At 43.0% G+C, this 26,873-nt stretch overlaps 1 protein-coding gene across 1 annotated transcript in view; it reads left to right on the forward strand.

The window, feature by feature from the left end:
- The first annotated feature begins 3,059 nt into the window (after window positions 1–3,059).
- CRY1 (cryptochrome circadian regulator 1) overlaps window positions 3,060–26,873 on the forward strand; it is a 68,051-nt gene continuing 44,237 nt past the window's right edge. Inside the window, exon 1 of the mRNA XM_075551028.1 lies at window positions 3,060–4,028. Coding sequence (XP_075407143.1) covers window positions 3,871–4,028 — 158 coding nt within the window. The 5' untranslated portion in view covers window positions 3,060–3,870. The remainder of the gene's footprint in view (window positions 4,029–26,873) is intronic.

Here is a 26,873-nt window from a genome sequence, read left to right on the forward strand (position 1 = left end):
TGAAGTGGTCAAAGATTTCATCTTACTTGGCTCCTTAGTGCGCCCCCATGGAAGCAGCAGTCAAGAAATCAAATGATGTATTTCATCGGGCACATCTGCTGCAAAAGACCTGCTGAAAGCATCAGGCATCATCAGAACAAAAATCTCCTATCGTTGTGAATGAGGGGGAGTGCGGAGTGGGGACCCAAAGGCCATCTGTAGGCAATTGCAGATCCCCTTACGAAGCGTCACAGGGAGGAGACGAGCCAGTCAGGGTGCAGTGTAGCAACGATGAAACATACTTTTCTCTAGTTCCTAAATGCTTCCCCCCACACCCCCCATCATGATCCCAATTCTATCTTACAAATCTGGCTAGACCAGAGGATGTACACTGGTACAGATAGCAACTGGAAACACAGGGAATCCAGGACAGATGATCCCTTCAGGACCAGTGGTGAGAGTGGCAATACAGGGCGGGTGGAGGGAGGGTAAAGTAGAAAGGGGGAACTGAATACAAGGATCTACATATAACCTCCTCCCTGGGGGACTGTCAACAGAAAAGTGGGTGAAGGGAGACATTGGACAGTGTAAGATATGTCAAAATAATAATTTATAAATTATCAAGGGTTTATGAGGGAGCGGGGAGTGGGGAGGGAGGGGAAAAATGAGGACCTGATGCCAGGGGCTTAGGTGGAGTGCAAATGTTTTGAGAATGATGAGGGCAATGAATGTACAAATGTGCTTTACACAATTGATGTATGTATAAGAGTTGTATGAGCCCCTAATAAAATGATTTAAAAAAACTTTGGGGAAAAAAAAAGACGTCACCTTTAGGACTAAGGTGTGCCTGACCCAAGCCATGATAGTTTCAGTCGCCTGATGAGGTATGGGAGAGCTGGACAGTACGTAAGGCAGAACAAAGAACAAAGGATGCCTTTGAATCGGGCTGTTGACAAAGAGAGAGGGAATCTCTTTGAAGAAGTACAAGTCAAAGTGTTCCCCAGAAGCAAGGAGAGTGAGACACTGTCTCATGTTCTGTGCACATGTTATCAGGAAGGGCCAGTCTCTGGAAAAGGCCATCCTGTTCAGTAGAGCAGAGGCTCGGCAACAGACTGAAACAGTGGCCGCAACAAGCTCAACAGCAATGACTGCGAGGCTGAGGCTGAGCCCGTCGGTGTTTCCTTCCATTGTGCATAGGATTGCCATGAGCTGGGACCAGCTCGATGACACCTAACAACAACAAGAAAACCAAAGACCGTATGTGACACAGCCCTCCTGTCACACCAGGGGTAAGGAAGCATGTTCAGACATCTTAGTTTTCTAGAAAAGTTCATTTACTTTGTTTATAGTGCCTTCTTCCTGTTAACCTTGCCAACCATGCTGGGTGGCAAACAACATTCAATCGACATACATTTGAGCGCATATGTATCAGGCTCTGGACTGGGTATTGAAGAGATGAACCAGACTGAGACCTTACCCTTGGGAAGTCACATTCACTTGGAGTCAGAGAAACACAATATTTGAACACCTGCTTCCTACTCGGTACAAGGGACTGGGGACACAGGACAGAGTACTGAACACTGCAAACAAATTGCCGTCAATTTTGACTGGTGGCAACTCCATATACTACAGCTGAGCTCTCTAGGGTCTCTTTGGCTATAATGTTTACATAAGCTGATCACCCAGCCTTGCTTTCAAGGGGCCTCTGGGTGGGTTTGAAGGGTTACCCTTCCAATGAATAGCCAACCTCGAACGGATTGGACCACCCAAGGACCTTTTATTTAACCCTCACCACCATACAGTGTTGGCAAAGAATACTGGAAGCACCCTGGACTTCCAAAGGAACACACAAATTTGTCTTAGGAGATGTACTGCTCCTTAGAAGCAAGGATGGCCAGGCTGCATCTCATGTACCTTGGACGTGTTATCAAGAGAGACCAGTCCCTGGAAAGGGACAATGTGCTTGACAAAGAGCAGGGGCAGTGATAAAACAGGAAGGCCCTCCACAAGATAGACGGACTCAGTGGCTGCAGCAACGGGCTCAAACATGGGAACGATTTTAAGGATGGCGCAGGGCCGAGAGGCGTTTCATTCCGTTGTACATACAGGGTCACTCAGTCGCAGCTGGCTGGATGACACCTAACAACGACCACCAAAGTGTTTATGAGTGACATACCAGAAGCAAGCATAGAAATTGGGCTGGGGAGTGCGAACAGGGGCAAATCGGCCCTGGAGTCAGAAATAGCTTCCCATATTAGGTAACACTTCATCTGGGTCTGAAGGGGTATGTAGACATACACCAAACAGTTCAAAATCAATGATAACAACGAGCAGATTACAATGAAGGACATTTTTATGGGGGGAGGAGAATAGCAAATTCAGAAGTTAAGAGTCACAAAGTGCAGACTTAGGAGGACTGGGATTTGTGTGCTTCACGGAGCACAGTTGGGCTCTTGACTCACAGGGGTTGCCTTGAGTTAGAACGGAGTTCCTGGTTTGGGATTGTTGGCTGTTCTCGGTTCTCCTCTGTATCCCTAGGGTCTTGCCAATGCCGGGCATGTAGCAGGTTGAATGGGAAATGGCGTGGCTCACAGTTCATTTATGAGTGCAAGATTCAGGATGGCGTTTGTAAAGCATTAAGGTGATGCAGTCACCTGCACCCGCCAAAAACTTCTCTTTTGCACAGGGAGTGCAAGGGTGGACAGCGTGGTGGAGGCGTCAGCTGCAGGCGCGCCAAAGCAAGGGTCCCTGACCAAAGTTGCAGTGGAGCCTCCTCCTTTCCTTCTCCGACCCCAACTACCCCTCCTCCAGGCCCCGCTTCACAGGCGACTGTCTGCGGGTCTCCCACTTCCCCACACCAAGACCTGGCCGCGCGCGCTCCCGCGCGCCGGTCCGCCCTTCCCGCCCAGACTCCTGGAGAGCGCACGCGCGCCTGCTTGAGCCGAGCGCGTGCCCGCGAGCTCCCCGCAGCCCCGTGCTCATCCGGGTCTCAGCGTGTCTCGGCCAATAGTAGCCGCTCATGGCCCCCGGGGGCGGAGCTCAGCCTCCCCTCACACGGGGCCTGCGGTCATGCCTGGCGCCTGCGGGAAGGACGACCGGGGGGCCGAGGCAGGGGCCGGAGGCGGGAATCTCAGCCCTGGGGGGCGGATCTACGGCCTCCAGCGGCGGCTCCCCTCCAGAAGTGACCGATGCCGGAGCAGATTCCCCGGCCGGAGCCGGCGTAGTAAACACACTTCAGAAACGTGAGGTGCCGGGGGTCACGTGGGGTGCGTGCCGACCAATGGGCGTCCGGGGGCGGGGCCGGGGCCGCTGACGCGGCGGCGTCACCCGGGCCGTCTCGGAATCGGTCACCGGCCGGCAGCCGTCCAGCGTCCTCGGCCACCTCGGTCGCTCTCTGTCCTCACGCCTGCCTTCCGGGCCGCTTGGCCGCGTCGCCGCTAGTGGCCGACTCCTCCGTCATTTCTCGGAGCGACCTGCCGCGGCGAGCCGTTTTCTCCTCGAGGGTCGCCCCCGGGGCGAGGTTTCCGTGAGGCGCCTCCGGGGCCGGCGCGGGCAGCCGTGACCTCCGGGAACTTGCTCATCCTCGAGCGGGCCGAGGCCCTCGAAGTTATGCTCGTCCTCTCGGCGGCGGCGGCCGGCGCCGGGTCCTAGAGGGCTCCTGGCCGGGAGCGGGCAGCCTCCATTCATCCTCCAGCGCCCTCTGCGTCCCACGGCCCCGCGGCGGCGGCATCGCCCCCCCTCCCGACCCCCCAGCCTTGGGCCGCCCCTGCCTCGCCCCGTGGCTGCAGCGATTCTCCTGGAAGCGCCGCTGTCGGCGATGAGCCGGACCTCCCTGCCCTGAAGTTCGCCCCGCAGCTCGCTCGCTCGCTCGCTGGTCCGCCGGGCGCGAGCATGGGGGTGAACGCCGTGCACTGGTTCCGAAAGGGGCTCCGGCTGCACGACAACCCGGCGCTGAAGGAGTGCATCCAGGGCGCCGACACCATCCGCTGCGTCTACATCCTCGACCCCTGGTTCGCCGGCTCCTCGAACGTGGGCATCAACAGGTGGCGGTGAGTCCCAGGCCCGCGGCGCGGGGAACCCGGGTGTGGGGGGATGGAGCCCGGGGACCGCCCCGCGCGGCCCAGGGAAGACCCGGAGGGGAGGGTTCGAAGCCACTCCTGGGAGCGGCAGGGCCTTCGGATCGATCGGAACTCTCCCTCCGGAGTCTTCGGCCGAGTCCCCGAGGTGGCGGTAAAGAGACGCGCTTTCCCCGCTGCGCGGCCCACGGCTCGATTTCCGTGACCTGGGGGTGGCCACGTTCAGTGGCGGCTTTTCATAGTCACGTGTGTGCGGCTGTGGGTACCTCTTAAAACTCCCTGCCGTCGAGCAGATTCCGAACCCTGTAGGGCAGGGAATGGGGGGTTCCGAGACGAACTCTAAGGGAGTAGAAAGCCATGTCTTGCCCAGGTTTCGAACTGCTGACCTTGCAGTTAGCGGCCCAACGCGCAACTTCTGCGCCACCGCGGGCTCTCGGCAGCGTCTTAGTGTAGAGAAAATCTCTTTTTGCCACCAGTTGCCTCCAAATCCCGTTTTTCTCCCACCTGGAGGTTGCTGTCGGAAAAGCTGGGGAGCAGCCGCCTTTTTCTGCTTTCCGAGGGCGCAGCCAGGCCTCCCAACTCCTCCTGGTGGTGGACGAGACAAAGGACACTTTTTCATAATCCTTCTAGGGATGGGACTCTGGGGAATCTTAGAGGAGCCTGGCATCTGTCCCTGAAGTGCCAGCCTAGGTTGATCGGGCTCCCTGGTGGACATGACCGAATTCATGTCCCAGGGAGATTATCGATCACCTCCTCCTGTGCCAGGCATGGCTACCATTTCAGAGGCAGAGCCTGCTGGGCTCCTCAGTCATCTTGAGAGGGTGGCCCAGAGAACCAGCTCCGTCGTGGGTTCATGATAAGTGCAGTGGAGGGAAAACCAGCCGAGCAAACGATAAGGAATACAGGGCCTGGGTGGCCTCGTTCAAAATGGTGCTCCGCAGAAAGGTGACATCACACCTCACACCTGACGGAGGTGCTTACTGTGGCTCTCTAAGGGAAGCACATTCCAGGCAGGGGGAAGGAACGGCCCTGAGCTGGAAATGGGTTCGATCTTGAGAGGAATAGCTGAGGAAGCCAGGATGAGTCACTCGATCAGGATCAGAAGAGTGAGCAGGATGAAGCCACAGAGGTGGCCCAGCCAGTCTTCCCCCAGGGGTGAAGGCCCATGTCAAGATTTGGGCTTTGCACTGAGGGAATAATGGCAGGGTTAGTAAGGTGATGTCAGTTGGAAACGGTTTCTCTGGCTTTGTTTTCAGAACCGACTGGGCTGGATAGACATGGACAGGGTGAAAAACAGGGTGATCAGTTAGAACGATGGCATTCACTGATGTGAGCAAGTACCAGTGGCCTGGACCATGGTGATAATGGTGGGTGTAATCACCTACTGGTTCTGGTTTGAAGGCAGAACACACAGTATTTGGTGGTCAGCAGGATATGTGGTGTGAGAGAAGAGGGACCGGGATTGGGAATATCTGGAATTTTGGTTTGAAAACTAGAAGGAAGGACAGAACTGCCCTTTATCAAGAAAGAAAGCCTTTGAAGAAGAGTGATCCAATTTCTCTTTGGACTTGTTGATGTTTGTAATGTCTTTCATATCCAAGCAGAGTTCTGGACAGAAATCCAGGCAAGAGATAGAGATATAAAGTGGAGAGGTCTCCGTTTGTAACAATTCAAAAGAACAAACTGACTGCCTTCGAGTTGATTCCTAGTGACCCTATAGGACAGTATAGAATTGCCTGTTTATAGACTCTGTTAAAGCCATTTATTCATTCATCCATTCATTAAACAAATAGCTGCCAAGCATCTGTTATATGCTAGGCATACACTGTTTTTGGTGGAGGGGAATTTAACAGTAAACATAATAACCAAAATTCCCCACTCTGGTGAAGCTACATTGGATGAAGCCATTAGACTAACAGTGTATTCAGAAAGTGAGTCTTGGAAAAGAGAGGTGATCCAAGGACTGTTCTGGGGTACGGTGAGAAATTGAAGTTGTGGATAGCCCAGCATAGGAGACTGAAGAGCAACTAGAGAATAAGAAGAAAATCCAGACCATGGGTCGTAGATGCCAAGTACAAAAGCATTCCCAGGAGGAGAGAGGATGCACCTATGCCAAATGCTTATAAAGTCAAGGAAGATGAGGCCTTAGAATTAAAAGTCGAATTTAGTATTTTGAGGTCATTAATAGTCATGTCCAGTGATTTCAGTCTCAGTGGTGAGAGAGCCTGGTGGGAGTGGAGTACTAGCTCAAAGGGAGGCAGGGAGTTGTAGGGTTGCAGACGACATAGGTAGATCACTCTCTGAAAGGGGTTTTGCTGTAAGAATCAGAAACTGGGGGTGGGGTTTAGGGGTGGGGAGGGTAGTGAATTTGAGAGAATCTTTTTTTATGACAAAAATCAGTGTGGTTGTGTGTGGATAGAAATGTAAAAACAATTTTTCCTTATCAGAATCAAGTTATTACTCCTTGCTCCTGGATAAAGAAGTTAAAAATAACAAAAGTTAAAAATAACATCTTGTAATGGATTAATGGGATCTTGCAGTCATGTAATCTGAACTCCTTTCTAATCAGGTTGCTAGGAGGGTAAGTTAGCTGACATGTCTAAAATGCTTAAAATAGTGGGTGATAGTAGTAGTCTATGTGTATTTGATTTTTGCTTTGAAGTTGGAGGCCTAAGTCAATAATAATCTCCTTAAATGCGAGTAATATCAACTTAAATGCCTGCTGTCAGTTTCTCTCAGAGCAGTTTGTAAATTTGTAGAATCAGATGGCAGCATATCTTCAGGGAAATAAAAGTCTGTCTCTGTTCATTACTTATAGTTTCATCTACCTTTTAGAATAGTATATACAGATGTACACACACGCACATATATAAACTCATTGCCATCAAGTTGATACTGACTCAGTGACCCTCGAGGACAGAGTAGAACTGCCATATGGGTTTCCAAGCTAACTCTTGACAGCAGTAGAAAGCCCTGTCTTTCTCCTGTGGAGTGGCAGGTGGCTTTGGAGATCACCGCCCAATGAGTAACCACTACACCACTAGGGCTCCTAGGTACTCCATAGCACTTTAAGAAGAAAAAAGATAATTTTTCAAAGGGAAATAAGGGGCTATTCTTGTGGTGCTAAAGATAAGCTTCTGTATGTTGCTTACCTTTGCACACCCAGCAGTTAACATTGCCAAATAGTGACTGAATTAGGAATTAAATTTGGTAAACACCACAAGAATAGTCATATGTGTGTGTGTGTGTGTGTGTGTATATATATATATCCTTTTGTAAAACACCCCCCCTTTTAAAAAGTGCTATATAGTACCTATTCTAAAAGAAAATTTGAAGATAAAAGTAATGAATAGAAACAGACTATTTCTTCCTCTGAAGACTTAAGTTCTACAAAGACAGGGTCTAAGTTTAATTCTGTCTGTCTTCAGAGTACCAAATGCAGAGCTCTTGATATAGTTGTAGCTCAGTTTCTGGTTGTTGAAGTGACGTCTTGGAAGCAATCCTTTTCTTTATTACTTTCCCTATTGACTATAGGCTAACACCCAAACCCCTCAGAGTTATACAGATGCATTTCATCTTCTGTTGAGATGGGGTGGAGCATGTTCTATTAAAATTCTATCACACAAACACTTGAGTGCAAAGGTTCATAGAAGCTTTATTCATGATAACCCTAGGTGGAAATGGCCCCAAAAACCATCCATCGGTCAATGAGTGGTTAAACAGGTGTGGTATATATATTCAACAAAATGGGACTTGGCCGTAAGGAAGAACGAAGTACTGTTACATTCTACAGCATGGGTGGACCTTAACATTTGGCTACATGGAAAGCCAGGTACAAAACCATGTATTCTATGATTCCATTTATATGAAATGTCCAGATGGGTAAGTATAGAGAGACAGAAAGAAGATTGCTGGTTACATAAGACTGAAGACAAAGAATGACAGTTAAAGGGTGGCACGGAACTCTTTTTTTGAGTTGATGAGAATGTTCTAGAATTGATTGTGGTGGTGGTGGTTGTGTCACTCTGGCAGTATACTAGAAACTGCTGAATTATATGCTTAAAACACAAAAATTCTCTCCTCCAGGGCTTGGCCTAAATACCACTTTACCATCGTGCCCTTCCCGATCAAAGGCGCCCTGGTGACATAGTGGATTCCTTGTAAAGGAGCATAGATATTGTAGCCTAGAAAATAGGTATTATGGGTACATGTAAGCTGGGTTGTGCAAAAGATAAAGTTTTTGCTGAAAAACAACAAAAATTCTAATAGTAATTTTTATTTTCACTCTCTAGGTCAGGGGTCCTCAAACTACAGCCCGCCGAGGATATTTATCCAGGCTGTCAGGTGTTTTTGCCCCATTTTGTTTTTTACTTCAAAATAAGATATGTGCAGTGTGCATAGGAATTTGTTCATAGTTTTTTTTAAAAATTATATTCCAACCCTCCAACGGGTCTGAGGAACAGTGAATTGGCCCCCTGTTTAAAAAGTGTGAGGACCCCTGCTCTAGGGCGTGCCACCCAGTGTGGTCTGCACTTGCCTAGTGGAGCCACTGCTAGACTTCTGGGGGTGGGGGTGTTGCATACTTAACTTTTCTGTTAGCAGCCCTGTGCTTGACCATTGCGCCACCATATTGAACTCCAATATGAAGTTCATCTGGCATAAACAGGTTTGAGAAGTACAGCTGATGCTTGATAGACCTAGAACTGAACTGTAGTGGAATGCAATTCATATCCCACCAAATGATTGGGTGGGACTAGGGCATTATTGCCACTCCCCCGGCTACAAGGAAGAGATGTCAGGGCAGGAGGAGAGAGGCATGCCAGAACTGTTGGAAGAAGAAAACCACCACTCCCCACCCCACCACTCCCCAGTGCAGCATGTTGGATATCTCTGTCTGAAGTGGTGGAGGCTGAGGTAAGAAGGCCATGGGACAAAACAGAGAAGTAGCACCAAGACCATAGACTGTGAAACAGAGGCCAAGGGACCGTGGAGCTGAGCTGCTGGACCAGAGAGACTTGGCTGCTGGCTGAGGAAAGGTGTTGCTGTGGACCAATGATTTTCTCCTTACTGTTTACAGATCCTGTCTTGGGTAACTTACTAACTTCCCTAATACTCAACTCACTGCCATTGAGTCGGTGCCACACATAGTGAGTGGCAGGGTAGAACTGCCCCTGTGAGTTTCTAAGACTGTCACTCTTTATAGGACTAGAAAGCTCCTATAAAGTAATGAATAGAGATAGAGTGGCTGGTGGTTTTCCAACTGCTGACCTTGGGGTAAGCAGCACTGGGCTCCTAACTTTAATGAACCCCCTTAATTGTCAGTATTCTCTGTGAGTTCTTTGTGGCCGTTAGGAAGAAATAGCATAATAGAGTGCCCCAGCATAATAGAGTGTTCTGGGAGCATGGCTAATGTCAGAATAGGTAAATTAGGCTGGAGGGTGGAAGCATTTCTAACTTCTGCCTTCTGGTAATAGTACAGCCGAGGTGGTCAGATATGGCCCCATCCATGCTGTTTTCTCATTAACTGATTGGAGCAAGAATGCGCAGATATCCAAGGAAGCCTCACCAGGTTTTCTCAAGCTGAAATTAATCATGTATATTTTATAGACAATATCAAGGAGGTTTGGTTATTTAAACAAATTAATAAAGTGCCGTAGGTCATTAGATGGTTCACTGTGTTTGCTAAGACTTCTAACTCTAAAAGTGTGTGGTTTCTGTGATCATAATAGCCAAAGTAGGTATTAGTACTATAAAAGGTTAACTATAGCCTTCTAAAGTTTCATGTTTAAAAATTCACCTTCACTTATTTTTATTTGGTTTGGATTACACATGTGTTGTAATTGGATACTAGGGTTTCCTAGAGATGAAGGAAAGAAATAGGCTATTTTTAAAAGATTCTATTTCATCTAATTACTTTTGCCAGTCTGATCTTATCAGAGATCTAGCCCTCAGCAACAAAAACAAGCTAAACATCTTCATGACATGTTTTTATTTATTTTGCTATTTTAAGTGACATAGGACAGCTAGAGTTTAAAGGCTGTAACTAGAATGACTTAATGTTAAACTCCTGTGCTATATATAGTACATATATACATATCTGTAAGAGAGTAGACAGGAAGCTAGTTCTTTTAATAGCTGACAAAGTGTGTAGTTAAAATACATTCATTATTGGGTTAGGTATTACTATTTCTATTTTGTAACAAGGGTTGTAATTTTGGGTGGGAGATAATGAAAAGGAAGTATCTTCAGGAATTGGTGACGTAAATGGGAGATCTTGGAAAAAGAGGAGTCAAAGATGATTCTAAGATTTGCCAACCCAAGAAGGGACATGACAAAGCTTGTTTGTAAGTTAAGATTAAGACTGATTTTGGGTGCATTGAGGTCAAAGTAGCAGCAAGGTGTCCAGGTAGAATTGGTTAGCAGGAATGGAAGCTAGTAAGGAAAATTGGAACTAGCTGTGTATATACAAATTTTTTTAAGGTGGTAATTAAAATTAGGGAAGCAGTAAAAGCAGGGGCACATGGGGAGACGGAAGACATGACAGTCTTTATGACTTTTGAGAATATATACATGTTACATTTTTTTGTACTCAGTTTTATGGTAACTATCATTGAAGTTTAGCAGGGTCTTTACCAACCAAAGGTGATATAAATATTATCTTTATTTTCTTAGTACACTTCTATTTTCATTTAGACTTTAAAATTTATATTTACACATGGTGTGAACTATCTCCCCCTAAAATGGAGGTCAGTTATTCTAATATTATGATTAAATCATCTCTACCATTGAAACGTTATCCTAAGCATAAACTAAAGTTTTATATTTTGATGTCTGTTTGTAGGCTATTTTATTTGCAAATAAAGTATCCCTAGGGATCACTTCAACTCAGCCTTATTGGGCTCCCTATGGGTTGGAATGGGCTCAATGGCAGTGGACTTTTTTGTATTGTATTTTGTGCCGTAAGGCTGTTAGAAAAAGTAATTGGAAGGATAATTTCATGGAGTTGCCGTAGTAGCCTCTGATTGCCCAACTCCTGGCTTTTATCCAAGATGGACAATCTACTGTCTTCTTTACATCATTACTATGTCTTCAGCCAGACTCATTCTTAATCAGCACTTCACTTTTAGATGCCTGGCTTTTTCCACCTAGACTCCTGAGTAATCCTCTTCTTAGTAATTGAATAGTCTAACCAGGATATGGCTGTATTTCATTGTTCTCTGCCAATTTTTACTGGAACATCATGTAACTCTCCCATGGGCAGATTCGTACTCCTATGTTTCTCTCCATTTATTGATTTCTTTCACCACTGTTTTTCTTCCTTTTCTCCCAACAGTCTATTGTGTTTTTGGTGAAAGTTCGCATAACAAATTTGTTTCCCAACCAAAAATTCATCTATAAATTGTTCTGGGACATTGATTGCAACCGCTCACCCCCACCCCCCACACACCCCGTTTTCCCTCTGCCTTCTCATTTCGGTTTAAGGAAAATGTTGACCATTTCTTCTCGTATACTTGATTGTTCTAAGGAGCACATTCTTTCTGGGTGTTACAGTTTATTTTATTTTATGTTGTTAAGTATCACTGAGTTGGTTGTCAATTTGAGAGGATTACAAGTGAAGGGGTGGTGTCTAGCCTATCAATCATATAGCCAATGAGGCCTCTGCGTGGACATGGCCTTCCCTTAGGATATTAGGAATTCCTATATTTCCTCCTTGGAGGTAGGAGACAATTCTCAGCTCACTCCCTGAGAGATTCTACTGAAAAGACACATGGCACTACGTTGATAGACCCAGTGCTGAGATGCTTACAATATCTGGATCCATAAGACTTTAGGACTTTATAGATTGGTTTCAGACATATGGCCTAATATTGGACTTAGGGACTTGATCTGGTCTGGACTGGGATGTTTTCTCAATATTCAATTGCTCTTGTATATAAAGCTCTTTCTTATACACATGAGCGACTATTAATTTGTTTCTCTAGTATACCCAGATTAACACAGAGCCCTTATGTACAACAGAACAAAACAAAGCACTGCCTGGCCCTGTGCCATCCTCACAATCTTATGTTTGAGTTGTTGTAGCCACTGTGTCAGTCCATCTTGTCTTGAACCTTCATCTTTTTTACTTTAGCAAGTAGGAGGTCCTTCTCCAGGGACTAGTCTCTCCCGAAACATGTCCAAAACGCATGACATCAAGTCTTGCGAGCCTTGCTTCTAAGGAACATTCTCACTGTACTTGTTCCAAGACAGATTTGTGTGTTCTTTTGGCATCCATGTGCTATCAGCACCATGCTGTCCTTGCCAGCACCATAATTCAATTGAATCTATTCTTCTTCGGTCTTCCTTATCGTTTATTTTGTAAATCCAGCAATTAATTGGCTGAAAGGTGATCTCCAGGAGTATAGTCACCTTCAAGTTAGAAGGTGTCTTAAGGCAATTGTCTCAAGACTTCCTTCAGTCTCTTTCAGAAAAGTCTGGTCTCTTTTTTTGGAATTTATTTTTCTTCCACATTTTAACTCATTCTCATGGGGTCCTGGCCCATGTGGTCAGTAGTGGCACCATCTAGTTCATTTGGGTTTCAAGTTAAAAGAAAGCTGTGGCTCATGTGGGCCATTAATCTTTTGGACTCCTTATTTCCTTGAGTCTTTGAGTTTTTTATTCTCCTGTGTCTAAGATCTGGGTCATAGATGGCTGCTCATAAACTTTTAAGACCATAAGCACTACTCATTAGACTAAGATGTAGTCTAGTTCTAGAACTTTTTTAGATTTTATATTTTAATCTTTGATCCATTTTGAGTTAGTCTTGTATATGATAGGAAGTACGGGTCCTATTTATTTTCCTACATATATACAGTTTTGCCATTATAGTTTATTAAAGAGACTCCTACCCATTTAATGTATGTTGACCCTTTGTCAAAGATTAGCTATCCATAGTTGGATGCATTTACTTTTGGGTTCTGAATTCTCTTTCAGTGATGTGTTATCTGCCTCTTTTGACCACTATTGTTTGCATAGTAGGTTTGACATCAGGAAATTTGAAGCCTCCTACTTGATTTTTCTTCAGTAGTGTTTTACATACCTAGCCTTTTTCCTTCCAAATAAAATAGTTTTTCCATCTCCTAGAAGAATGTTGTTGGATTGGATTGCATTATACCTACAGATCACTTTTTTGGGGTAGTATTGATCTTTTTACTGTGGTGAGGCTTTCTATCCATGATGGTGCAGTTTTTCATTTTATGTAAAGCCCTGTTTTTGCTGTAGTGCTTGTAGTTTTCTTTGTATTAGTCTTTTATGTCCCTAGTCATTTATATTCCCAAATGTAAATCTTTTGGGGGCTATTGGAAATGGTAATCTTTACAATTTCCCTTTTGGCATTCTCTTTATTAGTATCCAAAAAATCTCACTACTATCAAGTCAATTCCTAGTCAAACAATCTAGTTGGACAGGGTAGAATTGCCCCCTGTGAGTTTCTGAGAGTGTAACTCTTTTTTTTTTTTTTTTAATAGTTTGATTGGCACATAATCCACACAATCACTTTTAGAACTTTTTTTTTAACCTGGCTAAATCACTTTTTAAATAAGTTGTGTAATCACAGTCAATTCTAGTACTCCCTCCCCCATACTTTGTTCCTCCAACCCCCTCATCCTCCCTATCACCTATGGCATACCCCTACCTCCCCTATAAACCCTTGTATCTTGTATTATCTCTATGGATCTACTCTTTTTGTGCTTCACAAACTGGAAAACCCAACAGAAACAATAAACAAAGTGCTAAGGATAAAACAATAATACAAAGATAAAAATACAAATAATGAGTACGAAAGAAAAGACCATCAGTATTTAAAGGGCCAGGGAAGAAATTTTTGTCGTGGAACAAGCAAGAAACACTTGCACCTAGAATAATTGAAGGTTGAGTCAATTAAGCTCTGTTTACCCATAGCATGGGGATTGGTGCCAGGGGGAAACTTTCAGGACCAATTTTTCTAAGTTCAGATCCCTCCCCAACAGATCAAAACCTATCATGTCACTATAAAGGGGGGCATCACAGTACTAAATATATGGTGACTGGGTCCCTTTCCATTGGACACTCACCAAACCAGGGGTTCCCCCCAAGGTCCAATGACCACCACTTTTATAGTTCAAGGGCAGCCACTCTTTGTTTCCTCTCCCATCAGAGTACCCCAGTCCTCAGTCCAAGGGTGCAGATACCTTTGAGGCAGAGCTCAGTTCATTCTGCTGGGCCTCTATGTTAAGACCTTTGAGTGTAGTCCCGGATTTATGCCTTGCGGTCAGCATCTAAGATCACCATGGTGCTTAGCCCATGGTGTGGTTCGCTGAGGGTTGGGTAGAAGTGTATTCATAGTGTCTACCCAGGAACATAAAATCAAATCCATTGTTCCCCTAAGTTCCCTGCAATCTTTGTTTAGCATCTGTTCTGATATGAGGTTACTTCTCCCCAATCACCTACCCTACTCACCAGAAAAACTAGCAGTATCTCTTCCAAAATGTAGATACTCCCTTCCCCTGGTCTTGGTTTAATTTTTCTGACAAGGTTCTGCTTCCTTTCTTGTGGGGGGCCTACTGATTTGACCCAGCCTTGTCTTGATGTTGTATAGCCTCTAGTGGACGGTCTTCTCCCATTTTCTCCCCCTTGAAAGAGTGGCCTCAGGCATTGTGAAGTCTCCTCCTTCTAGGTGGCTTTTGTGAAGAGTGCTTAAGGAAGGTGATGTATGTATGGTTCGTGGCTGGTAGGTAGCCTTCTTCCCTTTTGTTCAGGAATTGGTCCCTAGGATTTGTTTAATTGGTGTTTTTTAATTGTAGTGGTAGAGTATCTCTTAAAGGGAGAGTAGAAAGCCCTTTCTCCCTCATCGCAGCTGGGAGTTTGGAACTACCGACCTTGTGGTTACCAGTCCAACTAGTCACACCACCAGGACAAATGATTTTTGTATGTCAGTGTTCATTAGAAGCGACAATGAAGAGGGCGTAGAGATTCAAGTGGTGTTGGAGCAACAGCAATCTGAGGAATTAACTGAGATGCAGAAGAAGGGTGGCATGATGGTAGGGCAGGAGAAAGGTAAAAGGAAACAGGAAAGATCTAGGAAGCAAAGTTATGCATAGAGGTTGTAAACATAGGTGTACACTTATGTAAATATATTCATAAGAATAAAGTTATTGGCCTATGTACATCTCTCCATATGGCAATACACTGACTCCATTTCACTTACTGTACATAAATTTTATCTCAATTTAAAACAAGGTATATACTGTGCCCTGATGGACTTATCCCTTCCTATGACCCTTCCGTGAAAGAGATGTCCTATGGTCTACAGATGGGTTTGGGGTCTCTGCTCCGACAATATGTTTTTTTGTTTGTTTGTTTTGGGTTTTCTGGTGCCTGTTACTTGATTCTGTTGATACCTCATGATCACACAGGCAGGTGTACTTCTTCCATGTGGGCCTGTCGCTTCTCTGCTAAACAGCTGCTTGTTAAACTTCAAGCCTTTAAGACCCAAGACACTACATCTTTCGATAGCTGGGCACCATCAGTTTTCTTCACAATGCTAGTTTATGCACCCATTTTGTCTTCAGTGATTGTGCAGTGAGTGAACATCACAGAATGCCAGTTTGTTAGAACAAAGTTCTTGAGTTGGTTTCACTACCTGAGTAATGATAAATATTTCCATTACCCTACTAAGTGCCCTCCTAACTCTTCCCTGACAATTTAGCCAGGAAACATCTTTAAAATCTATACCATCATTTTGCACACCATATCTACCAAATAGGAGTGGTCTCTGGTGGATCCTGGAAGAGTCCTTTGCAAATCCCTATCTTCCTTCCCTATTAAGATTCTCATGCTCCTTTGTTAAGAACTGTACCAGTAGTTACGGTGGCCTACGTTTTGCCTGGGCCGACATGCCTTATGTGTTACTAAGGGAGCCATGAAGAAGGACATCATGCTTGGTACAGTAGAGGGACCGCGAAAAAGAAGACGACTCTCCAGAAGGCAGATTGACACAGTGGCTGCAGCAATAGGCATGATTATGAAACAGCCCAGGAGCAGGCAGTGTTTGCTTCTGTGGTACACAGGGTTGCTGTGAGTCAGAACTGACTCAGCAGTGCTTAACAACAGATAACAACATATGCCTCCTGGTCTGTTGTGTTTTCTTTTCTATCTCCATGGCAGCATTGAAACTGTTTCCCAAGTCTTACTCTTCAATGGGGAGAGTGAAAAGCAAAGGAAAGACCACACAAGTTAGAAGCGCATCATTTTCCCTTGCATGCCAGTCTTTGTAATATTTGTCAGGTGACTGGTACCTCAATTGAAAATGCTTAAATGAAATTTTAAAATTCTCGAGTTAGCTCCCGTTCTTGCTTTCTCCCAATTTCCCCTCAGAAATAGCCTTATCTTTGCATTGCACTTCCTTTGTGGACTAGTCATTTAGATTCCTAACTGGTCTCTTAATTTTCTGTAATCCAAGATTTTCTTTTAAGATTTTCTTTCCTGCTGCCAGAATTTTGTTTGTAAAATTGAGTCCTTTAATTTACTTACATGAGAATAATACAAACACCATGAAATAATTGATCTTTTAATTTGAAAGCAACTAAGCAAAATTTGAAATTGTTTGAAGTACCATTGAGTCAGTTCTGACCCCTAGCGACCCTGTGTTCCACAGAATGAAACACCGTCCTGTCCTGTGCCATCTTCACAATTGTTCGTATGTCTGAGCCCATTGTTGCAGCCATTGTGTCAGTTAATCTCATTGAGGGCCTTCATCTTTTTCAGTGCCCCTCTACTTTACCAAACATGATGGCCTTCTCCAGCCTCGGATCTCTCCGGATAACATCCCCAAAGTACATAAGACAAAGTCTCACCGTCCTTGCCCCTAAGGAGTCTTCTGGCTGTCCTTCTTTGAAAACCTTTGTCTGTTCTTTTGGCAGTGTATGGTACTTTCATTATTCTTCATGCAACATTATAATTCAAATACATCCATTCTTCTTCGTCCTCCTTATTTAATGTCCAACTTTCACATGCATATGAGAAGATTGAAAGTACCATAGCATGGGTCCGATGCACCTTAGTCCTCAAAGTAACCTCCTTGTTAAAACATTCTAAAGATGTCTTATGCACCAAATTTACTCAATTCAATGCATCGTGTGAAATACTGCTATATGCTATGTTGTAGTGTAACCCCTGCCATCAGCATTTCAGTTATCCCATAGTAACCCTATATAGGGTTTCTGAAACTGTAAATCAGTATGGGAGCAGATAAGCTTGTCTTTCTCTTGTGGAGTAACTGGGGATTGAACCACTCATCTTGCAGCTAGCAACCCAGTGCTTATCCCAGAGAACCACCAGGGCTCCTGATATTCTGGTATAACAAATGTCAAAGTAATAAATAATAGTAAAATTACAATTTTTAAAAAATAACCCATAACACTGTTTATGTGTGTTAGGCAATTGTTGCTACAGTACATGCCAAGTGTGTAAGCTTAGCTATAAAGCTATTATTATTGTTGGAGAGGAGGCAGAATAAACTATTTAAAATACTCTTTTGTCCTAAGATGCTATTGGATGTCACCTATCAATGCATAAAATGCAAGAGAGACGTGCCTCTTGAATACTAGCTTGCCTGTGAAGCCACACTGGGCAGAGTGGAAATCAGCTGTTGAACCTGTGTGGTGTCACAGTGAGGGAGAAGCGCCAGAAAACGCGTTTGCTTTATCACTGAAAACGGGCGAGATTTTCATGCAGGGTGCGTTTGTGGCTCTTCTTGGATGGGAGCAGTGCTGCCTCCAGGGAAAGATGACGGTGGGAGGACTGTAAGAGCAGAAATGTCATTGCTGAAATTATTTCCTTAGAAAGAGCAGTTGACAACATTTCCCCAGCCATCATTCCTTCTGAAGGAATGAGTATGCATGATAACCACGAGTAAGCACAGCCACCAGCAGGACATTTTCGTAACTCGCTGCAAAGATGCAAAGGCACAACTTGGTTTTTCTACTCTGAAGAAGATTAAAGATGAAAAGTGGTGACATGTGAATGTTTAAACTTGGGGCTAAAATTTTAAAGCCTCTCTTCATAGCAATGAAGCCAAATAAAAAGTTATTTCTGTGACTGCTGGTGGCTTGCTTATCAAATTGCACATCTAAGTGCTATGCCTGAACACACCCTGAGACAGGTAGTGAGGGCCAAAATACTAGGATTTTTATATGCTGAAAGTAGCAGTTTATAAAGACTTAAGTGTAGTACAAACAGGTTTAACTCTTGAGTAATTGTGTTTGTTTGGAGAAATAAATTGATGCCATGCTAGGAGACATTTTTTAAAATTTTTATATGTACTGAGTTAATTTTTAGTTAAAATATTTTATTGGGGGCTCTTAAAACTCATATAACAACTGGGAGGGTAGATGGTGAGTGGGTTGGAAAGAGGGAACCGATTACAAGGATCTACATGTGACCTCCTCCCTAGGGTACAGACAACAGAAAAGGGGATGAAGAGAGACGTCACAAGATATGACAAAATAATAATTTATAAATTATCAAGGGCTCATGAGGGAGGGGAGAGCATGGAGGGAGTGGGGAAAAGAGGACCTGATGCAAGGTTTAAGTGGAGAGCAAATGATTTGAAAATGATGAAGGCAAAGAATGTACAGATGTGCTTTACACAATTGATGTATGTATGGATTGGGATAAGAGTTGTATGAGTACCTAATAAATGTTTTTAAAAAAGAACAAGGAAAAAACCTCATATAACAATCCATACATCAATTGTATCATGGCTGTTTGTACATATGTTGCCATCATTCTTTTCTAGACATTTACTTTCTATTTGAACCTTTGGTATCAGCTCCTCTTTATTCCCCCCCCTACCCTATGACCCCTTGATAAATAATAAATTATTATTATATCTTAAACTGACCTCTGTCTCCCTTTCTCCATGGTTTCTGTTGTTCGTTCTCCTGGAGGGCAGTGTGGTTATGTGTCAATCATTGCAATCTGTTCCCCCTTCCCCAACCCCTCTGGTATCTTGATTCCATGTGTCCTGACCTCTTATCTCTTATCTGTACCTGTGCACACGCTCCAGTCTAACCCACAGTGGAAGGCAGTACTGGGGCCATGATAGTGGGGGATCAGGACGTCTCAAGGAACCAGTGGAATATTGTGTGTTTCATCGTGCTTTACTGAGCCCTGGTTGACTCATCCCTTCCCTGTCACCCCTCTGTGAGAGATGGCCATTGTCTACAGATGGGCTTTGGGATGCTGAGATGATCCATATTTTACCAGAGTCTCTTTTCTATATTTAGTCATGGGTAACTACTTTAGTGATAGGGAGTTATCATGATTTTAATGGAAGTATCTTATTGAACTTTTTTTCTTAATTTGCCTGAAATTAATGGCCATATAAAGTTCCCTGGCAGTGTGGTGGGTTATGCATTGGACTGCTAACCACAGGGTTGGCGTTTCAAAATCCCCAGCTGTTTCCTGGGAGAAAGATGAAGCTTTGCACTCCAGTGGAGAGTTATGGCCTTGGAAACCCACAGGGGCAGTGTTACTCTATCCTGGAAGGTCAGGACTCAGAATTGACTCGATGGCAGTGAGCTTGGTTATAGGCTTTTTTTTTTTTTGAGTGGCCATATATATGTTGAATACTCATTAAATTCATGGAAATAAGGTTTAATAAGCACTGATAAAAGAATAAGTTGTGGTTTGGATTCAGATTGGCTTGGCTTCATTGTTTCCTTATTAACTACATGTGTGACCTGGATAAGATATTTAACTTGTCTGAGGTTGTTTATATTTTAAATAATACTCCTATCTCAGAGAATTGTTGAAGATTAAATGAGAGAATGAAACATATACTTAGCAATATGTGTGGGGAATTATTGTCAGAAAGATACATTCTTTATTAATACTGTCACTGTACATAATAATTTGTTCTTATATTTACATGTAATTTTTCAAGAGTCTAGAACTGGTAACTCTGATCCAGACTAAGGATTATCCTTGGTCTGCATGGCACCTTATCCCATAAATATTTATTTAAAAACATTTTGTTTAGCCATTAAGTTGGTTCTGACTCAGAGCATCCCTCTGTAAAACAGAGCAAAATATTGCTTAGTGTTGCACCACCTGCTGGAGCAGATTGTTTCCCCACTGTGCTAATCCATCTCGCAGAGGTCCTTCTCTGTTTTGCTGACCCTCTCCTTTACCACATGGGTCAGAGTAGTAGCTTCTGATTTGTAGTACTAACCTAAAGGTTGGTGATTTGAACCCATCCAATAGATCATGGTGACCAGCTTGCAGGAAGATTATAGCCAAGAAAACTATATGGAGCAGGTCTATTGTGTAAAACACATGGGCAGGGGCTCCGTGAATCAGAATCAACTTGATGGTAATGGGTTTAGTTTGATATGTTCTATGTACAGTTTATAGACCAAGACCCTACATGGCAGAATACCATAGAGCCCTCATAGCAAACTCAGCGTTAACTAAGGCATCCAGGTCTGTTCACCTCACTGGCTGTGGTTTGAGTTGGGGGGTGCCAGCCCCCTACCACTAATCATGGGTTCAGTAAGCACAATTGCACGGTTGATATTATATTATAGTCATCAAGAGCATGATATATAAGAGATATTGCAATAATGAGGTCAGACACATTTTATGGTAACATTGCTCACCTCAGCTCCACTTGGTGGTCCAAGTGGAAAGAGGGGGAAGGGAAGGAGAGCAAGGGGAAAGGGAACAGGACTGGAGAGGAGAAGGGGGGAAAGAGCGAGTGAGGAGGCGAGAGGAAGAGAGATCTCTATTCCTAACCCAGGCCTATCTACCTTTTCAGGGCGTACAAGCTCACTGATTACAGGTAGACATGTGTCACAGGAAGGGGTTGCAATGAGAGGAGGTGGTCTAGGGACATGCATGCAATAGGAAGAGGAGGGATTGGGGGTACACATGTGAACAAGATGGGTGGATCCTAGAGTCAGGATGGCAGCTTAACTTTGACCTGTTCTCTGGATCTCCATAGGAACCATTATCAGTAGGGTGTAAACCCCACCTACAGGAACCAAGCTAATGGTTGCAAGCTTCAGGGAGAAGTAATCCATTGTCTCCGGAGGATCTGACCTCCCCCCACTACTGGCTGTCAGACTATACACTTGGTCAAGGTCAATGTTGAACCTCAATGCAGACCCTCACTTGTAGCCTCATCTTTTCAACTCATTTTCACCTATTTGGTAGAACTGATCTCTCAGGGGAAAAAACCTTGCTTTCTAAGTGCTTGTATACCTATCAAATTTAGGACATTTATCAATACTTTTACTTAATCTACTAGCCATATTTCAGTTCTATCATTTGTTTTACTATGCCCTTCATAGCATTTTTTCCCTCTTCTCAAATAGGAGACAGACTGGGATTAGACATAGAATTTGCTCTCCATTCTCTAGAACAGTATCTAAACTGTGTTTCATGATGTTATCATATTTTCCGAATCCAGACTAATTACTAATTTATGGGATGCTTCTCATGTCTCCCCTGTGATTAGATGAGGTTATAATCTTGCCCAGACTCTTACAAAAATGGTGTTGTGTCCTTCGGGAATCATTTTTGGAGGGTACATGATGTGCTCTGGTTCTGCTGGCAGAGTAATTTGATCACCCAAAGTTCGGTTCAGCTTAGTCACTACCAATTTCTTTTTCTCCCTTGCATACAATAAACAATCTGGAGAGAGAGTGTAGCCAGTCTTTGACAGTTCATTTTCTTTTCTTTTTTTACAGTTTTATTGGCACATAATCCACATATACAATTAAGCAGTTCAATCTTATCAAGAAGAATTGTACAGTCATTATCACAATCAATTTTAGAACATTTCCTTTTATTTCATGGTTAAATCGCTTTTTAAATGAGTTGTATAATCGCATTCAGTTACTTTTTATTTATTTGTAGTTTGGGTGAAAGTTGACAGAGCAAATTAGTATCCCATTCAACAATTTATATATATTTTGTTTTGTGACATTAGATGCCGTCTCCTCAATGAAATAGCATTCTTCCCACCTGTCCCTGGGGATCCCATCTCCATTCCTGCTTCACACCTATCTGTCACTTCGTGCCTTCTCAGCTTTTACTTTGGGCCAAATGATGTTCTTTTGGTCCTCCTGTGGCTGTTCTGAGGAGTACACTCTCGTGCGTGTTACTTTTCATGTGGTAGGCCTGCGTGCCTTTTTATAATGTGCTGCAAAAGACCCACCCCTTGGTTTACAAAAAGAAAGATGTCACGCTGAGGATTAATGTGTGCTGCCCCAGCCTCATAGGCATGTGACAGCTTCACAGTGACCACGGACGACAGACGAAGCATTGATGCCTTTGAAGTGGGGTGTTGAAGAAGAATATTAAATACACTATGACCTGCTAGAAGAACATTCTCTCTTAGAACGCATAGCTGGAATGCTCCTTAGAGGTAACAACTGACACAGTGGCTGCAACCGTGAGCTCAAATATAACAGCAGTTGTGAGGGGACCTCGGGACCAGATAGTCCTGTCTCTGCGAGTCATGACTAAAAGGTACCTAAGAAGGACAAAACGAAGCTGTGCCTTTCTTTTACCTCCCTTCTGCTTAGTACCAGGCGCCTGGAACACTTGAGCAGCGGGGTAAACAGTCAATGTGCTGCTTGCCTGCTCACTGAGAAGCTGGTGTCTTCAGTCCTCCAGCGGTTCTCAACCTTCCTAATGCCGCAACCCTTTAATACAGTTCCTCATGTTGTGGTGACCCCAACCTTAAAATTATTTTCATTGCTACTTCATAATTGTAATTTTGCTACTGTTATGAATCATCATGTAAATATCTGATCTGCAGGATGCATTTTCATTGTTACAAATTGAACATAATTAAAACATAGTGATTAATCACAAAACACTATGTAATTATATATTGTGAAATATTTATGTGTTTTCCGATGGTCTTAGGCGACCCCTGTGAAAGGGTCGTTCGAGCCCCAGGTTGAGGACTGCTGATGGAGAGGTACTTCAGAAGAAAGGCCAGAATATCAGCCACTGGGAATCCGAGGAGCCCAGCTATGCTCTGACACAGTAGGGCTGCCATGAGTCTGAATGGATAAAAGGAGAATTGGCTTTCATTTCTGCGCTTCTATTTTTGCAGTGTATTTTAATTTTATTCTCTAAACATTCCATGTGACATAATATTTTATAATGTCTGAGTTGTATACTGGCGACTTTCTCTTTATTTTTTCTTGCATATTAGATAGTCATCTGGAATAATTTTATTTCTGCCTGAAACCTATTATTTAGAATTTTCTTTCGCCGAATCATTTGGACAAAGTTAATCTTTTATTAAAATGTCTTCTTTATGAATACATGTGTTAGTCTGGGATGACTAGAGAAACAAATCCAGACACACTCATGTGTAAGCAAGCGTTTCATATCAAAGAGTAATTGTATATCCCAGCCCACTCTAGATCAAATCCATAAGTCCAATATTAGCCCATATGTCTGATACCAGTCTATAAATTCCTCTTCAGACTCATGCAACATTTGCAATGATACTGAATACAGGAAGATCACAGACCAGTGGGTGGAAAGTCTTAGGCATCCAGTGGCAGTAGACGCATCCCAGCACTGGCAGGGGAGATCTCCAAGTGGCTCCTTCAGCTCCAGGACTCTAGCTTCATGTGTCTTGTCCACAGGACAAGGGTGGCTCTCCACAGGGAGTGTGCCTCCCGCCTCCAGTGAGCTATTTATCTCCTTAGTGCCTCCAAATGAGGTCATCAAGCTGTGACCTGGCTGACGGGCTAAACTCCACCCCTTCACTCTTTAGTCTCAGATTCACAACAGATTATGTAACTACCACAATACAGCATTTCCGGTTGGTCACTCTTCTCCCATTGAACATATTCTACAGTCTTCTGATTTCTGTTCTTTTGGACTGAGAACTATTTCTTTTCAAAAGATATTTTGCCATCTTTCCCTACTCCACAGCTGCTTTTTAAAGGTTTTTTTTGTGGTTTTTTTTTTTCATTGTCTTTAGAAGATTATTTCTGGGGCTTTACTGGGGCTCAAAATACAGGTGATTTTCCCTAGAGAGAATTGAACTTGTTGGTAGCATTGCCATTCCAGGAACACTGTAAAGTCTTGGTTTGAGGCTTCATGGACCGTCCTGGTCATGTGATTTTGGCCCTTCATTGATATATTTATAATGGATTTTTAAAATAGCCTTTATGGATGGAGCCTTTTGTTTTAGATGTCTCTTAGAACACTTAGGGGTTTGGCAGTTTTATTCATGTATTGAAGCCTTTAGCCTATTTACATTTATGGTCATTACCAATGTATTTGGAATTTTCTTATTTTGTATTTTCTCTTTTGTCATACCTGTTAAAATTTTAAATCTTGAAGTTGTGTTTTAAATCCCTTTAATTGCTAATGGCTTAAAATTAATTATTTTAACACTTCTAGAGTATTTACCCACGAAATTACCACAGGCCCACTAATCGATGTTTAAGGTTAATTAATAACTACCCTTTTATTGGCAAATACAAGGACATTAGAACACTTCAACTTTAATTAAACTCCTCTTGACATACATTCAAACTCTGTTTTTTCCTCTTTTATAGAAACAAAGTATATTGTTGTTTAACAAGGATATTGTCTGTTCACTTACCTATTTACCTGTGTTTTTATACCTCCTAGCATATTAAATCTTCTATATAGCAGTGCTCTTTGATATTTTACATGCAGTGGGATTTCAGAAAGTTAATGGGAAAATGTCATTCTCTTTCAACTTCATTTTTCTAGTAAATTTTTAAATCATTCTATTGGGGCTCGTACAGTTCTTACCACAATCCATACATATGTCCATTGTGTCAAGAACACATGTGTACGTTTGTTGCCATCACCATTCTCAAAACATTTGCCTTCTCCCTGAGTCCTTAATATCTGCTGCTCATTTCCCCTTCTCTCCACTCCCCCTACCTCATGAACCCTTCATCATTCATAAATTATTAGTACTTTGTCATATGTTACACTGTCCGGCGTCTCCCCCCGCCTTCTTCTCTGCTGTCCCTCCCCCAGGGACACGTAGATTCCTGTAATCTATACGTAGATTCCTGTAATCAGTTCCCCCTTTCTACCCCACATTCCCTCCACCCTCCAGGCATAGCCACTCTCACTACTGGTCCTGAAGGAGTCATCTGTCTGGGATTCCCTGTGTTTCTAGTTCTACTAACTTTTTTGAGGCCCCATAATTCTTTTTTGAGGCCTTTAAAATTCTCGGTAGTGGAGGACTGCTAGAAGTAAACTCAAGTTTTATTTTCAGAAAATACACATTTCTATGCTTATTGTTGAAAAGTATTTAAGTTATGAGATCAAATATTAGATTGACGATATTTTCTCTCCACACATTGAAAGTGTAGGTAGTTTATAGTTTTTATTTCTAGTGTTATGTTTTGGGAATAATATATCGTTTCTTTTTCTCTAATTCTGAATATTCTTTTTGACATGGTTTACAGTTTTTCTGTGTTAAATGGAGGAGTGTGTATATGGCTTTATTTTAATTATTCTTGGCATTTGTTGGCCATTTGGGATTTAAGGATTGGTATCAGTTATAAAGAATCTTCAGCTGTTACTTTTCTAAGTGCTTCCTTCATTCACTTTCCTTTCAAATTTTGGAACTCCATTTGGGCATATATTAGACTTCCCCCACTCTCTACGTCTTTTTACTTCTCCAAATTTTCAATTTCTCTCTTTTTTACATCATCCTAGCTCATTAATTCTCTTTTTAACTCTTATCTAGTCATTAAATGTTTATTTCAATTATATTTTTCATATGTCCAGGTTTTCTTTTGTTTATTTTCAGACTTTATATTTCTTATTACCAAGGCTTTATTTCTTTCCTTTTTTAAACTTTGAACATATTATTTACACCACTCTACCATAACAATATATCGTAGCTCAGATCATTTCTCACCACGTCTGTAGCAACTACACTGGTCTAAGCTACCACCTAGAATAGTGTAGTAGCTTCCTTTTTGGTTTTGTTGACTCTGCCTCTCATTCTCTTTAACCTTTATGATCTTGTAAAATCATAAATAAGATCATCCCCTTAGAGACTTATGTCTAGAACACAAAAGCTGCTGTTAGGTACCATTGTGTCAGTTCTGATCTATAGTGATCATATGCACAAACAGATTGAAACACTGCCCAGTCCTACACCATACTCATTTGTTCCTACGCATGAGTCCATTGCTGTAGCCAGTCCAGCTCGTCGAGGGCCTCCCACTGTTTTTACTGCCCCACTGTTTTACCAAGGTTGATATCTTCTCCTGGGACTCCTCTCTCCTGATAACTAGTGTCCAAAGTACATGAGACAAAGTTCACTATCCGTGTCTGTAAGGAGCATTGTGGCTGTACTTTTTTCAAGAGAGATTTGTTTGTTCTCTTGGCAGTTCATGGTACTTTGAATATTCTTCGCCAGCACTGTAATTCAAATGTATCTATGTTCTTATAATAGTCTATTAAGATGTCATACAAATTGGAATGTAATAATACTTTCACCTAATCTATCATTCTACTGTCCATTCTCTATGTTTAGGGAATGCTTGCATCCAATATTTTTGAAATATTGTGTGTATTGTGCATCTAGATTGTACAATTGCTGTTCCCTCATCACAGAGTGTTTTTCCACCAGTTCAGCTTGCTCTTTCATTTTCCTTCAGGCTTTTTGTACTGATGTTATGTTATCCCTGAGAAGTTCCCCGTTTCATGGGAAATGAAACTAGCTCTGTTCTTTACCCCTTGTGATTTTATAAGAGCTGT

Source organism: Tenrec ecaudatus, chromosome 6 (assembly GCF_050624435.1).
Source record: "Tenrec ecaudatus isolate mTenEca1 chromosome 6, mTenEca1.hap1, whole genome shotgun sequence".
NCBI classification, from domain to species: domain Eukaryota; kingdom Metazoa; phylum Chordata; class Mammalia; order Afrosoricida; family Tenrecidae; genus Tenrec; species Tenrec ecaudatus.